A 16,360-nucleotide genomic window follows, 5' to 3' on the forward strand; every position below is an offset into this window, starting at 1 on the left:
TATTTCTAAGCACACAAAGCTTATAAATAGGCTATCTTAGTTCAGTAATAAGGGAGAGAAGTTCAGAGGCAAAGCTTAGCTCATAACACACTTGTAAACACTTGAAAAATTTCAAAGAAATTTCAAATTCGAATTTTTAATTTCAGTCCATTTTAATACAAACTAAGCATTCAAATATCATCCTTGAACATCACTAAAGCTATCTCAATCAATTGCAAGCTCTGAAACTACTTGAATCAAGCACTACAGGTCACGATTCATTCAAAGTAAAACTTGTCAAAATCTCATAACACACGCATATCTAACACGATGTAGACCTATATTTGAACTTGGTGTGGTGTGTAGATCATTTCTGGAACTTTAATTGAGTTTTAGATGCTTACACATGAAGTTACCATTTTAGGGTTTCACGACTTCAAAACGGGGGTTTCCTTTTAAGGCAAAATCAGAAGAAAATAAGGCCATAGTTGTGTTCAGTGGATCATTTGCAGTTGATCCATGGTCTCATATTATATTTATCTTGCATATTTCATGATTTTTAATTTGCAGGAGCTTTAGTGACGAAAAATGACTGTAGGTAAAGGTTTTACCTACGGTTGCAGAGATTTGAACGAAGAAGATGATGCGTGGCAAGCTCTGGTTGGCCAGCCAAGCGCGCGCGTTTTTTTAAATCTTTCTCTAATCACGTGTGTTGCAGGTCCACTGAATCCCATGCCCCTCACAACCAGAGCCATCTGATTTCATTTAAATCTCATCCAACGCATCACAACACGCCTGCACACCATGCTCCCTCACAAACAACCACACAGGATCAGTATCCTTTATTTCTATTTTATTTTCTATTTTTATTTTAATTTCTTTGCAAAATTGATTAAAAATAGTTTCAAAAATCCAAAAAATACACAAAAAATATTTTTAGACTTCTAAAATAATATATTATTTTCTGAAATAAAAATATTTTATTTTTCTTCAAAATTTCAATATTTTGCATAATTAATTAGTATATATTTATATATTTGCTTTTTAATTATTCTAACCAATCAAAAAATCCCAAAAAAATTGTTCTTTATATAAAATATTGTTTATATATTATAAACTAATTTTGTACATATTTTGAATAATTTTATCTTTAAGCATTAATTATTTGTGTAATTATTTATATAATTATGTTTTAATTAACTTAAAAAAATCCAAAAACAGTTTCAAAAATTCCAAAAAAATTAGTTTTATTCTAAAATCAATTAACAAACATTTTGTACATATTTTTAAACTTATTTGCTAGGTTTAATCATATTTCCATCTTTTCTTTATTTTAAATTAATTAATAATGCATTAATTATATTTAAAATAAATCACAAAAATCCAAAAATATGCCTTTTATTTCTTGCAATTTAAATTCCTAGATCAATGTATAGGATGTCAAATTCATGTAAATAGGCTAGTTTACATTTCCCGCACAATCGATGTAATAGCGTAGATTTACTTTCCGCACTTTACATTTCCGCATTTTAATTTCCAGCACCCATATAAACTGCGTGTATGTCAAAGATAAAACTGAACCGTCAGATCACTAACTTCAAAGATAAATATCTGAATTCAATCACAATCACATTTGCACCTCCTAGGGTAACCCCTTTTCACTCTTTTCAAAATCAAAGTTACATTTCTACTGTTTCGAGTACAAAATCGAACCTTTTGTTTATATCCGACGAATGGATAGATTTTTAAAGGGAACAAGGATAAAGACCTCCTAACTCAGGGTAGACCTCCTAGTTTGCTTGCTCAAAATCAAAACAAACAAAATTCTCATACACTGTTGTTTTTCAAAACAAATTTTCCAAAAGACAATATTTTGTATACATCCAAACACGGATCATTACAAAATTAACGATCTTTTCAAAACATCTTTCGAAAGATAAACAAGCATTTGTATATATCCGCACAAGGATCATTACAAATTCTATTTGCAAAGGTATTTCAAAAACACAGGTAAAGCATTCCGAATCAATTGAAAAGTAAAGCAAATGAGCTAAGCAAACTAAAGAGCCCATGGATAACCATGGATACAAAGGGTGCTAACACCTTCCCTTTGTATAACCTACCCCCTTACCCAGAATCTCTCAAAGGTCTTTTTTCTGTGTCTTTTATAAACCTTTCCTTCATTGGATAAAATAAAAGGTCGGTGGCGACTCTGTAAACTTTTTCAAAAGTGACGCGAAAGCGTCCGATCGACAAAAAGGAGTCAGTTCACGTATCCCACACCACGGAGGGGTATGGCCCGAAAGGACGGTCCACAGTATGTCAAAACAAATAGTCTTTTATATAGGCTAATAGGCTAACCAGGCATTCGAAAAGGCCAGGCTCAGGCCTAAAAATAAGCCTACGACAGGCCACAGGCCAGACTTAGGCTTCGATTTTTTTTGGCAGGCCAGGCCTAGGCTTGGCAAAGCCTAGCTCGGCCCAGCCTATTTCCACCCCTAGCTTCTTCAACCATTAGCTTAGGGGATTAGGGTCGTACTTGGAACTAGAGAATGTCTCACATGCTTTTGTGGCTTTTAGGGACCAATATTAGATGTTACAAGATCATATACTCAGAGATAATGGAATATATGACATGCACTTTGATTTTGACAAAGCTTTAGATCATCTTACTGTTGTTATTCCAAATTTTGACCTCAACAATTTTATTATCAAAAACATTATCCTTCCTAAAACACAACAAGTTTTGACAAGTTCCCTTTTTAGTAAAAGTGTTTAGGAAATGAAGGTAAAGTTTGATATGACCACAAGATAAGAAGCAATTTTTCGTTGTTTCCAAACCGCACATGCCCATGATTTTCTCCTTGCTATTCTTATTGATGGACTAGGGAAACACATGTCACAGGTAGAGTATCGTACCATTTTTAGATACCGTCTTACGATTCCCTTATTTTATTTTGATGAGGTTTGTCTTGTTTGTCGCAATATGTGCTTTGATACATTTGGGACACACACAATTCATTGTAGGGGGTTTTCGGGCTTCAAATACCGATATGACATTGTTAGGGATTTCCAATTTAATATATTTTGGTATGCCGAAGTATATAATAATAATAATAATAATAATAATAATAATAATAATAATAATAATAATAATAATAATAATAATAATAAATGTATACTATTAGCATTGAAGAAGGATAAACGTTAGTATAATACACCTAAGTCACGGAAAATTCGCAATTGGTAGCTTTTCTCTGCACATGTTTTCCTTCTCAATTGCAGGATTCATCCTTATCTCTATTTTTGATCCGTCACCAAAGACACACATTTCCTTTTTCTCATCTACTAAAACCAGACAGGCACAGACTTACGTGTCATGAAGCTAGATAAGCATTGCATGTCGCGTCCTGATTCACCAACACGACATCTACGTGTAACAACAACCAAATCCTAAACACAAACATGAGACTTCCAAAACATGCCAAAAGAAACTTTCATACTCTTACCAAAAACAACTGCCTATAAATAGTACATTCCATTCTCTATCCAATTATTCCATTCCAATATTAACAACTCTCTCGATACTCATAAACTCCAACAACCGACATTACATTCACTTAGATTTTTTCTTCTTCTTCTTCTACAACGTTGTTCTTTCTGATTAATTTCAATGGGAAACCCTCTACAGCTCAAATCACTGAATCACATCTCCTTGGTGTGTAAATCACTAGAAAAATCAGTTGATTTTTACGTCAACGTTCTTGGCTTCGTTCCTATCAAGAGACCTACCTCCTTAAACTTCAATGGTGCATGGTATGTATATATGATTTTAGTAATTAGTACACATTATTCTAAATATTATTTCATATAATACTAATCACATTTTGGTTTGATTAATCAGGTTGTTTAACTATGGCATTGGTATACACCTTCTCCAATCAGATGATCCAGAAAGCATGACCAAGAATTCACACATAAATCCAAAGGACAACCACATATCTTTCCAAGTATATATCTCTCTCTATATTTCAGTATATAATTACAACTTTAAATTAGAAGCTATATTTTACTTATTATAATGTGAATTATTGTTGTAGTGTGAGAGTATGGGTGCAGTGGAGAAAAAACTGCAAGAGATGAAGATAGAGTATGTGAAGAACAGAGTGGAGGAAAATGGAATATACGTTGATCAGTTATTCTTCCACGATCCAGATGGCTCCATGATTGAAATATGTAACTGTGATAATATTCCTGTTGTGCCTTTACCAGAGAACAAAGCATGGTCTTGTTCGCGCTTCAACTGCAATGTTCCAAATCGGCAGCAGCAGCAGATTCAACAAATGATCCCTATGTAGTATTTGATTAACAAGTGTGGTCTCTCTCAATCTCCATGAGTGTTTTTGTATGTAATTAGTTTACCATAATAACTTTGTATTGTAATTATGAATGTAGAATCAGTGTATTTTTTTTGTTCTAACTTTGTGTAGAATTGATTTTGACCTTACATGTATGGTAATGTATTTGAATTGAAAGGTAATCCTATATGTTTTTTTTTTCTTTCAAGAAATGTATCAACGGTACCTCAACTATAAAACGGTTGATTTAATTTTAATTTTAATGAAATGTATCAACGATATCTCAATTATAAAACGGTTGATTTAATTTTAATTTTAATGAAATGTATCAACGGTACCTCAACTATAAAACGGTTGATTTAATTTTAATTTTAATTTTAATGAAATGTATCAACGGTACCTCAACTATAAAACGGTTGATTTAATTTTAATTTTAATGAAATGTATCAACGGTACCTCAACTATAAAACGGTTGATTTAATTTTAATTTTAATGAAATGTATCAACGGTACCTCAACTATAAAACGGTTGATTTAATTTTAATTTTAATGAAATGTATCAACGGTACCTCAACTATAAAACGGTTGATTTAATTTTAATTTTGATGAAATGTATCAACGGTACCTCAACTATAAAACGGTTGATTTAATTTTAATTTTGATGAAATGTATCAACGGTACCTCAACTATAAAACGGTTGATTTAATTTTAATTTTAATTAAATGGAGCGTGATTGGTAGAAAATGCTGACTAAGATGGTATAAAAGCTGATTTATGAGTAATATTGGAATTCATGACAAATTCTGGAAAATTCTTATATGGACACAACTATAACAAAATTAAATACGAAATTAAATTTTTAACAAATATCAATATTTTTACTTTTTATTTATTTCTCTTTTTTCCTTGCGATGTTACACGTGGTTGATTTTCATAATTTTATGTCCGTCCATTTTAATTTAAAAAACTCTTCAATATGTGAAATAAATAAGCATGAGAGCCATTCTTGAAAACTAATTTGCAATCTAAGTTGCATATATTAAAATATTTATAAGCCATTAAATTAAAAAAGAAATATTGAGTGAGAAAAGAAATATTGAGTGGAAGAGTCAACTGAATATTTGAATTTGACTCGTGTAGAGTTTTATATAGTTTAGAAGATTTATAATGGAAAGTTGGCAGGAAGTCAAAACATGCCTTATTCTTTGTTTTCATCTGGTGTCGCGGAAGGAACATGAAATTAAGTTATTGATTAACTTAGTTCAGAAAAATAAGAGTCGTTATCGAATTTTATTATTTTCAAAAAAATAAGAAAAGAACGAATATAACTCACTAAAATTTTAAAAACAAATCAATAAAATAAAGAGAGAAGGGTCGTAAAAAAGTATTAACACCCCTCACATTCATGGTATTTCATAAGAACATTTTTAAATCTGTGTATTAAAATAAAAGAGATGTGTGTAAAAAGATTGATGGGATGAGAAAAGAACATTTTTTATTGTGCTCGGCAATAAGTCACATCTTGTGTCTACATATCTCTTCTGTGCAATAGGGAAGTCAGAGTATTTGTAGTTTTGCTTATAAAGAAACTACATAGGTTTGTTGATTGATTTTGAATAAAAAGACACGTTATTTTTAAGAGAGAAATTTAACTAATCACCCATAAGCATGAGACAATGGACTTTTGCATCATCATGAGAAATTGCTTCAGCTTGAATGGAGATTAACAAGCATGTCACTAACTCTCAAGAGAAAAAAAAACATTTTTCAAATCAGTACTATGGAGATATGAGAATTACATCTCGACTATGAAGATGACTCATGTCTAATCTTTTGAGAAAAATGTTTAATTTAATACCCCGACTCTCCGACACCAGATAATTATCATTTAATTGGTTAAATGGTAATTTGAGAACACATTGGTCTTATTCCAATTGAAAGAGTAACATGTATATCTATATACTAAGTATGATCATAAGGGAGTAAATGGATTAGTTACAATCTAATTAAGTGGCATCTTGGTAATTACCACTTAGTTAAAGGGCAAATCAGACATTAAACATTATGCATGAGCCATAAAAACGTGTTCGGAATAGGGGAATATGTGACCTTGTTGTAAAATCATTTCTTTTGGAGAGTGAAGAGTTTATAACAAAAAAGGAGAGAAGAACTCATGGTTCAAGTTCCATTTTCGTACTCCATGGATAGCCTTCACATATCATGCCATAACTTTCCGCTCATATTTCTGAATCATGTAATTCTTGAAGTTTTGAATTCTACACAAAATTTCCTTCATTTTGCGTATAAATTTCATACTCATAGCTTCTTTATCGATGGAGAAAAACGAGTTTAAAGATTGGCGATGCTTGCTAGAAATTGGGAAAAAGGGCTTATAAATTTCTTGGTGATGGAAGTGAAATTTTGGGCAAGAGAAGAGTTTAGTAGCATCATAAACATCATCTTAACCTCTATTAATCTAAGGTGAGTCCTTAGATAGGAACTTGGGGAATTGCATGTAAGGGTTTGTGATTGGGGTTTAGGGATTGTGAGAATAATCATAAATTCATGATGGTAAAACATGATTATGTGATAAATATTTGTTGTTGAGATACTTGTTATGTATATGTATCATTAATTGTTGCAAGCATGTGGATTAGAGGGGTGGAAGAACCCTAGGACAGGTCTGGTGATTTTTGCAGAAATCGCTATCTTGCTAAACAAACTCAAGTCGCTAAGCGAGGCCTGTTATCATTTTGCAGATATTGCGAGTTCGCTAAGCGAGATTTTGAAGAAAAACTTTCTTTTTTACGTTTGTATTAGCTCGCTGGGACCACGCTAAGCGAGCCCTGTTATGTAGAATTTTATACTTGCTTTTCCTGAGTGCAGTTTGGTTCCATAGGGGGAACCGGACTCCTCCCCGACTGTTGTAAGCTACCTGAGTATTGTATGAAAGGTTATACGCCAAGGGCGATCCCAAACTATCGTTTCACAATCGTTATGCGTAAAACCATGTTATTATGATGTATAGTATCAATTGTATATGCATATCTTAGTTGTGCTTGATTAATGCTTATATATATATATATATATATATATATATATATATATATATATATATATATATATATATATATATATATATATATATATATATATATATATGCACGGCATGATGATAAGATTACAAGTATGATTATGGTTGATGCTTAGGTATGCTTGAGTGATACATAATACCGTGATTGGTCATTGACTTGTTTTACTCTGTTCCTTTCGGTTGAACGTTCGGTTGTGTGTACCATTGCGTATGACACGGTGTGAGGTATGCTTGAATCGGAGTGGGCCTAGGATATTAGGTGGTAAACCGCATAGAACACTTGATACCATTATGATGTGCATGTGAGGGTCTTATAGGGCGTTTCTCCACTAGCCGTTAAGACATTGGCATCCTTGGTATGTTCTATACACTGAGCTACCATTGTGATGTGCATGTGGAGGTCTTCAAAAGCGTTTCTCTACTAGCCGTTGACACATCTGCGTGCTTGGTATGGTGGAGAGGTAATTCCATGTAAGCAACATTACCTTCAATTCACCTATAGTGATGCCACGTAGGCAAGATCACTAGGCTTTCGCCAGATGGACTCGTATTGTCAAGATGGCGTATTTGCACTAGCCGTTAACACATCGGCGTATGGATAATGATGGGTTCGGATGCTACTTAGGCAATGTCACGGCTGTAACTCATCTCTAATAGAATCCATTTAGGAAGGGAATCCGATTAGTCTTGCGGTGTGCATGTGCAAGTCTCTTGATGCGATTTACGGGTGTAACTCACCAAGGGTATGGATTGCGTAGCCTAATGAGTGGGCTGTAACTTACTCCTGGATTCCCCGTACACGAGTATGGGTCTGCATACGTGTTTGTTTGTATTGTTTTTGTACTGGTGATATAATGACTCATATGGTGGACGATTCATGTGTTTGCTTCGTTCTTGTACCGGATGTGAGGATAAACTCCGGATCAATTTTGGATTCGATTTTGTGATGCATGTACACTGTAGAACTGAGTGGACCCATATGATAGGAGGACTCACTAAGATTTAGTAATCTCGCCCCAATCATCTTATCTTTTTTAGGTGCATTTTAGAAGTATCTGTTTAGTAGCAGGTTCGAATTTCAGACTTAGAAGTGGCGATGGCTCGATGACCTTGTTATATCTCATCTTCCGTTGTGCAGATCCATTGAAGACAAATGTTTCATGCTTCGTAGTAGAATTTCATGTTGTATTTTATATGGATCATCTTGTAGCTTTGGCTTTTGTATGTACTCAATATCAATTTTAATGTTTCATGCATAATATACTAGTCAGTTATGTAACAGGTTTTACATTTAAAGTGAAAAGCCAAGTGACAAAAGATTTGAATGAGATTTTGTATCTTTTATGATTTTGAAAGAGTTTAAGTATGCTTAAGATTTTTTAGCATTTATTGATAAAAATATTTTTACGATCACTTGACAAAATCAAGGTTTATTGCAAAAGGTTTTAAGTTTGAAAACAAGAAGGTTTTGAAAAAGGGAGAATATTTTGAAAATCGAAGAAGATAGGTAAGAGATGAAGGGACTATCCTAAAGCATAAAGTAAAAGCTAAGGAAAAAATATCTAACCAAACAAGAAGCAAGCATTTGACAATAAGTCAAAATGAACATTCTCTTTCCCTTTAGATTAAGCATTAAAGAAAATCCAAACCATAAGTAGATGACATTCCAATTGCACCAGATAAACCCTAAGCATCAGATGAATCTTGGAGCATCATATAAATCTAGGCCCCATGTATCAGATGAAAGTTCAAAGTCACTGTTATCCAATGAAAGAGGAGCATTATGTTTTTCTAGTTACAACTAGTGCAACTAATCTTTAGCACAAAAGGCTAGGCCATTTTTATCATTTGGGGATGAACTAGACGCTGAAAAATCAATTAATTTGTGGAGTTCCTGCTTTAACATAAAAGCTAATTGAATGTGAAGCTTATCAATTCAAAAATCAAACAAGGAAGCTATTTTCTACAAGAAGACGGAGGACGAGCCAGAAGCCCCAACTTATTCACTCCAATCTTGTTGGACCATAAAGAACTTTGTCACTAAATGGAAGTTTTTATTATACTGTTTTTATTGATGAATTTATCAACAGTGTTTTGAAAATTCAAAGCTTATGTTGAAAATCAAAGCAATTGTCGTATTCAAATTTTGAGGTCATATAATGGAAAAGAGTATGTATCAAATCAGTTTCAATTTTTTTTTAAGACGTAGGGATCAAGCATCAATTGATTGCTCCTTACACTCCCCAACAAAATGTTGTGAATGAAAGGAAAAATAGACCAATAATGAAGATGGCTAGGTGTATGCTTCATCAAAAGGAATTGCCAAATAAGTTATAGGTTGAAGTTGCAAGTACTGATGTTTTTATTCAAAACAGGCTCCCTATACGAGCTTTGCAAAATTAAACTCCATTTGAAGCATGATTTGGTTTTAAACCTTCTCTATTTTTTTAAAGTATTTGATTGTTTATGCTACTTACATGTCAAGTTAATCATGAAAAACTTGACAAAAGGGATGAACCTGAAATATTTATTGGCTACAACACAATCTCTAAAGCTTACAAAAAAATTTCAAAATCAAATTGAGTTTTTTTTGTGGTAAATAGAGATGTGCACTTCATGGAGGATTAAACTTGGTGTTGGAGATATCTAAAGAATCATAATGATGTATTTGAGCTTGAAGATAGAGTATATGAACTACCAGTTCGTGATACAAGGCTAGCCTCTTATATATATCAAAGAAGCAACGCAACAATGTGTAACATAGATGTATTTTAACCTGCTAGTATTGAAGAAGTTGTCATAGAGAATAAATGGATAGTTGTGATGCAGGAGGAGCTGTCCATGATCGACAAAAACCAAACTTAGGAGTTGGTTCCAAGACCTCATGATAGAAAGGTCATTAGAGTGAAATGGGTATTTAGAACAAAATTCAACCATGTCTGTTCTATAAACAAACACATAGCAAGACTTGTTGTAAAGAAATATTCTAAAATATTTGGAAGATTATTCAAATACTTTTGCTCATGTAGCAAGATACGACACAATAAGGATACTTCTTGCCATTATTGCACAAAAGGGGTGACATGTGTTTCATATGGATGTTAAGTCTACTTTTCTTTTTCTGCGGGGGAGATATATGTAGAGTAACCAGTAGGTTTTATAATCAAAGGCCAAGAGAAAAAGTTTACTTACTTAAAAAGGCTTTATATGCCTTAAAACAAGCCTTAAGTGTTTGGTGCAACAAAATTAATAATCATTTTTTGCATTTAGACTTTAAAAAGAGCCTACCTAAAGCTACACATTATGCCAAGCATGTTAGTGTTGATAATTTAATCATTTACTTATGTTGATTATCATTTAGTAACAAAAGTAACCTAGAACTAGTTGAAGAATTAAAGTAAGAAATAAAATATGTCTTTGAGATGATTGATCTTGGTCTTATGACTTATTTTTTGGGTATGGAAATCACTCAAAAGAAGAATGAGATTTCTATTTGTCATAAAAAAAATGCAAAAGAGATTTTAAAAAATTCCAGCTTGATGAATGCAAAACATTGAACACTCATATGATTCAAAAAGAGAAGTTCATCGAGGAGGATGAGGTTGATAAAGTTGATGAAGCTCAATGCCCGACATCTTATTCTTAGTGCATTATTTATCAAGATTCATGCATTGTGGTAGTGAATTACACTTGAAGGCAACAAAAATAGTTGTAAGATACATTAAAAGAATAGTTAACTAATTTAATTATTTGGCTATTCAGACAGTGATTGGGCAAGTACCTTAGATGATATGAAGAATACTTTAGAGTATAATTTCATCATAGGTTCAAGTGCTTCCTCTTAGTATTCAAAAAAGCAATAAGTTATAGCTCAGTCAACAACAAAAGTTGAGTTTGTAGTTGCAACAACAATGATAAGACAAGCTATTTGGTTAAGTAATATCTTAGCAGATTTGGGTCTGAAGCAAAAGCAAAGCACACCGATTTTTATTAATAATCAAACAGCTATTTCAATCTCATTAAATCTAGTATTTCATGGGAAGACCAACCACTTTAATGTCAAATCATATCACTTAAGAGAAGTGTAAGAAAATGACGATATAAATTTGATTTATTGTAAAATAGAAGATCAACCTATTGAAATGTTTACCAAGTCGTTTCTATTTATCATGTTTGAATTATTAAAGATTTTTTTTATAGCTTGCAACCTCCATGCCAAGGAGGAGTGATAAAACTTATAAATATAATATAAAAATGCGTATTGCAACAGATAGGTAATTGACTTTTAAACATAACATCTCGTATTCGTTTATGGTTGAAGCAAAATTTAATAGGTTTTTACTATTTGTTCGATTTGGCTAGAGTAAATTTTAACAAATTTTTATTATTATGTTGATTAACCAATTTTTTTTGCTTTTGAAATTAATTTATATAATTTATGAGTTTAAAGGTGATGCACTGACAGTGTAAAGAAGTTTTACACTGTCATCCAATGAGAATATATCATTCTGCTATGTCATCTCAGTAATTTAAAAATAACAGTATGACTTAGTAGGATACATGATCGTGATTGGTTGACAGTGCATCACCCCTTTTCTCATAATGTATTTTACTAACCAAAATTTATTTCCAATTTATATATATATATATATATATATATATATATATATATATATATATATATATATATATAATATATATATAATTTTATTTTAACAACCAAATTTTAAATAATAAAATGATTTTTCTTCATACTTATAATTTTATTTTATTTATTTATCATAAAGTTTAGATACTATTTATATATCATAATTAAATATTTAAAATTTATCATATGATCAACTGATTCATTATTAAATTTTTATGATGAAATTTAACACATTATTATTTGTGATTTAATCTACTATTTTTCTTTTTTGTTATAAAAAGATACATTGTTAAAATTTATTTTATAATAATATATCAAAAGTTAACAAAATTAATTTTGTTTTAATTAAATCATTATAATTAAATAGAAAATAAATAAATTTATTAATTTTAAAATATTTTTATGCAATTTGACTTGGAATAACGTGGCATAAATTAGTATTTATACGGTCCGTTTGGTGCGTAGGATAAGAGATAGGATAAGATATTTGTATCATATTCTATCTCAATTCGGTGTTTGATGACACAACAAGATATGATAAGTTAATCCTGAAACTTATATTATCGTACTTCACTAGTTTAAATTGTTATTATGAATATGAGTTGGGTTAAAATCCGACAAGATTCATTAAAAAAATAATGTACTAATTTACCACTTTAAAATATAATTTAAAATAAATAATTAAATATGATAACATAAAATAAAGATTAATTTAAAAATAAATTAAAAAAATTAATAAATACTTTTAAAAAAATACGTATGATTTCGTCATAAGGGTAATTTTGTAACTTTATATAATATAAAAAACTTAAAACCTAATAAATTGGAATAATTAAAAATAAAATAATTATTAAAATTATAAAATATGAATACTAATTTTTTATCAACTTTAATATAGTTTCTAGTAAGGATAGTTTTGTCATTTATATATTATATATACGTATTTTTATTTTGCTTATCTAACATAAATAATAGAATTCATGATCTTTTTAAAAAAAACTGAAATTGTTTACTTAATCATATCAATAATTGTTTGTAATTATTTAAATATTTTAATTTTTATCAATTTATAATTTTAAAATATTTTATAAAATAATTTGTCATATATATATATATATATATATATATATATATATATATATATATATATATATATATATATATATATATATATATATATATATATATATATATATATATATATATATATATATATCCTATATATATATATATATATATATATCCTATCCTTATCCTATTTTATATTCTTTATGTCTCTTGCCCACCAAACAGATCCATACATTTTTTTTCTTCTTTTTCAAAGGTTGTGAATTTCTTTCATTTTACAATAAACCTGCAGTAGAATTTTAATTATTTTATGTTTGTGTATAAGTTAGTTTTTTATTTTTTAATTTATTAATTTATTTTTTATTTGTGTTTGATTTAATTAATAATTAATAATAGTTATTAGATTAATAGAATACTATTCCCATTTCAAATTTTTTTTTTTTGGTATTCAAACACTAATTTTTCATTAAATAAATGTAAGTTTTGGTTTTTTTCGAGTAATACTTTCTGCACTTCTGCACGCTTCTTTCTTTTTCTTATCTATCATATAAGAAAATTGAATGGTCTGGAAAATACCAAAATGTCATGTTTGCTCACTAACGCTCCAGTAGCTTCTCTAGCCTTCCTTCTTTTAGGTTTTGCCATTTATTTCTTCCCCCTCTCTCTCTCTCTCTCACGGATTCTCTCTTTCTTCCTCTTTCACGATTATTTTTTCTTTCTCTTTTTCTCTCTCACCAATTCTTTTTCTTCTTCTCCCTTCTTCTAACTCTTCCTCTTCTTCATGTTTTTATTCTTTCTACTTTCTTTTCTCTATTTCATGAGATCTATTTGATTTCTAATTTCACCCTTTCTTTCTTTCTTTCTTTCTTTCTTTCTTTCTTTCTTCATATTCTTCATGTTTAATCTCTGAGGTTCTAACTTCTTTCGTCATCAACAACAACAAAGGATTTATAGGTAAAATAGATAGAAGAACGTTTCAATGATTCAAATTTAGATCTATAAAAGGTAAAAGATACAAACTTTTTATGTTTTAGTGTTAGTTCCATGACAAAGATGTGATATTTACTGGTTTTTATAGTTATGATATTTACTGATTAGTGAATATTTTGATCTATTTATGAAAAAGATCAATGATGTTTTTCAGCTCTGTGATATCAAAGAAGATCCATTTGGTTTTTAACTTCACTTTTTTTTGTATTCCATGTTCTTTAGGTCTGATCTATGTTCTTGTAGGTAAAATAGAAAGGTATAATTATTTGAGAAAACAAAAGAACCAAAAAAAAAGTTAGGGTTTTCATTTTGTTGGTGTACATAATGAAAAAGTAGTAATTTATGGTTAGAGTTTTTAGAATAGAAAATGAGTTTGATGATTTTGAGTGAAGATAGATAATTTTCAGGAGTACTATAATGGATTTGTTGAGTTTTTAATGTTGTTCCTTTATATTTGACATATCTCCAGATTTACAAGTCACTAAGGATGTCTTACATGGTTTTCAAGTTGTTAATGTTACTGGGAATACTCAAGAGCCTAATATGTCATCGTATTGTATCACTGCAAGTAAGATTTCAACTAACAATGATTTTTTGATGTTGTCAGCTGCAATTTGTTAATTCCTCTTTATATTTAAGGATCCGTTTGGTTGGGAGTAGATTGAGGGGGCTGGAGGGGATAATTATAAAAATATGTGTTTGGTTCATTTTTTATGAGGGAAGGGGAGCAAAATCCCTCCTAGACTCACTTTTTGCTCCTCCAAATTGGAGGGATTTGGAGGGAATGAAAGATTCAATAATCATAATTTTTATTATTTCCCTTATTTTAACCTCAATAATTTTTGTAATTCTAAGATTGTCCTTATTGAATTATTAAAGACTAAATTTTTTCTCTGTATTATTTCGCGTTTATTTTTTTTCTATTGTGCGGTTGCTATTTATGCGTTGTTCCTCTCAAGTGAGTTTTTTTCTTTTTATTTTGTTGAAGTTCCCTTTTTGATATTAATTTTTTTTATAATAATAATATACTTATACTTATATCAGTTCTTATTTATAATATATGATAGTAGTAAGGTTTTTTTTTATTATAATAATAATAATAATATACAAAATATGCAAATATAATATATTTATGTTATAAATGAAAATTTTAACTCTAATATTATTTGTTCAATTTTTTTAATATTCTAATATTATTTTATTTATTTATAATTTTAAAAATTATTTTATTTGGTTAGATGAATCAGATGATCAGATAATGGTTTAATTTGCGTTGAAGATATATAGTTCAACTAATGTGTGTTGTTGTTTACGGTTATATTATGGTTTATGAATGAGCAAGTTATTATTTGGTGAAATTTACTCAATACTATTGTTATTTAAAATTATTTTTACTGAGTACAAATAATAATATTTATAAGGATAAAAAGTTAAATTGATTTTAAAATCCCTCCCCTCCCCTTGTGAACCAAACATATTTGTTGTTAAAAATCCCTCCCCTCCACTTCTTTGAACCAAACATTATTTAGTTAAATTCCCTCCCCTCCATTCCCCTCAAGAAATAGATAAAGTTAACTACCCTAGGAAATGATAGTTAACTACACTGGCAAAGGATGACTTTTGGTTTCTTTCAATGAGTTGCTACCCTAGGAAAGGATGACTTTTGGTTTCTTTCCATGAGTTATAATTCAAAAGTTAAGTGAAATATATAAATACATTTATTTGATCATTTTACTTCTATATCAAAATTTGTTTAGGAGATTTTATAATTTGTAATCAATCTGATTTTTAAATATTTGTGATTTCTTTTATAATCATTGTGTTTATTATGATTTTTTTAAAATATTTTTTTTATGTAGATTTTTTCTTGCAAAAAGTGCTATCAATTTTTGTGTTGGGCCAGTCCATACAACTTTGTTCTGGCTTTAAACAGGACCCCCGCTAGTAGACGGTGGGATTGGTCCCTCTTGGATTGGATTAGTCGGTCGCAAGGCCGAATATCAAGATTTTCAAAATAAATAAATAAATAAATAAATAAATAAATATATATATATATATATTTATATATATATATATATATATATATATATATATATATATATATATAGGGGACTGTCGCGGGGAAAAATCGTTGTCTTTTTTTTGGGATGAGACACCTGATGCCTTCTTTGGGCTCGAGTGCTCAAAAAATGATTTTTCTTTTGTACGGACCAAACTTTTTATT

The 16,360-nt window shown here is 30.0% G+C and overlaps 1 protein-coding gene across 1 annotated transcript; it reads left to right on the forward strand.

Moving 5' to 3' along the window:
- Window positions 1–3,528: 3,528 nt before the first annotated feature.
- Window positions 3,529–4,519, forward strand: LOC131604047 (glyoxylase I 4-like). The gene is made up of 3 exons (XM_058876540.1): window positions 3,529–3,795; window positions 3,884–3,989; window positions 4,080–4,519. Exons 1-3 carry the CDS (start codon window positions 3,653–3,655, stop codon window positions 4,335–4,337), a joined length of 507 nt encoding a protein of 168 aa, XP_058732523.1. The 5' UTR covers window positions 3,529–3,652; the 3' UTR covers window positions 4,338–4,519.
- Window positions 4,520–16,360: the final 11,841 nt, after the last annotated feature.

This window comes from Vicia villosa, linkage group LG1 (genome assembly GCF_029867415.1).
Source record: "Vicia villosa cultivar HV-30 ecotype Madison, WI linkage group LG1, Vvil1.0, whole genome shotgun sequence".
Lineage (NCBI taxonomy): Eukaryota > Viridiplantae > Streptophyta > Magnoliopsida > Fabales > Fabaceae > Vicia > Vicia villosa.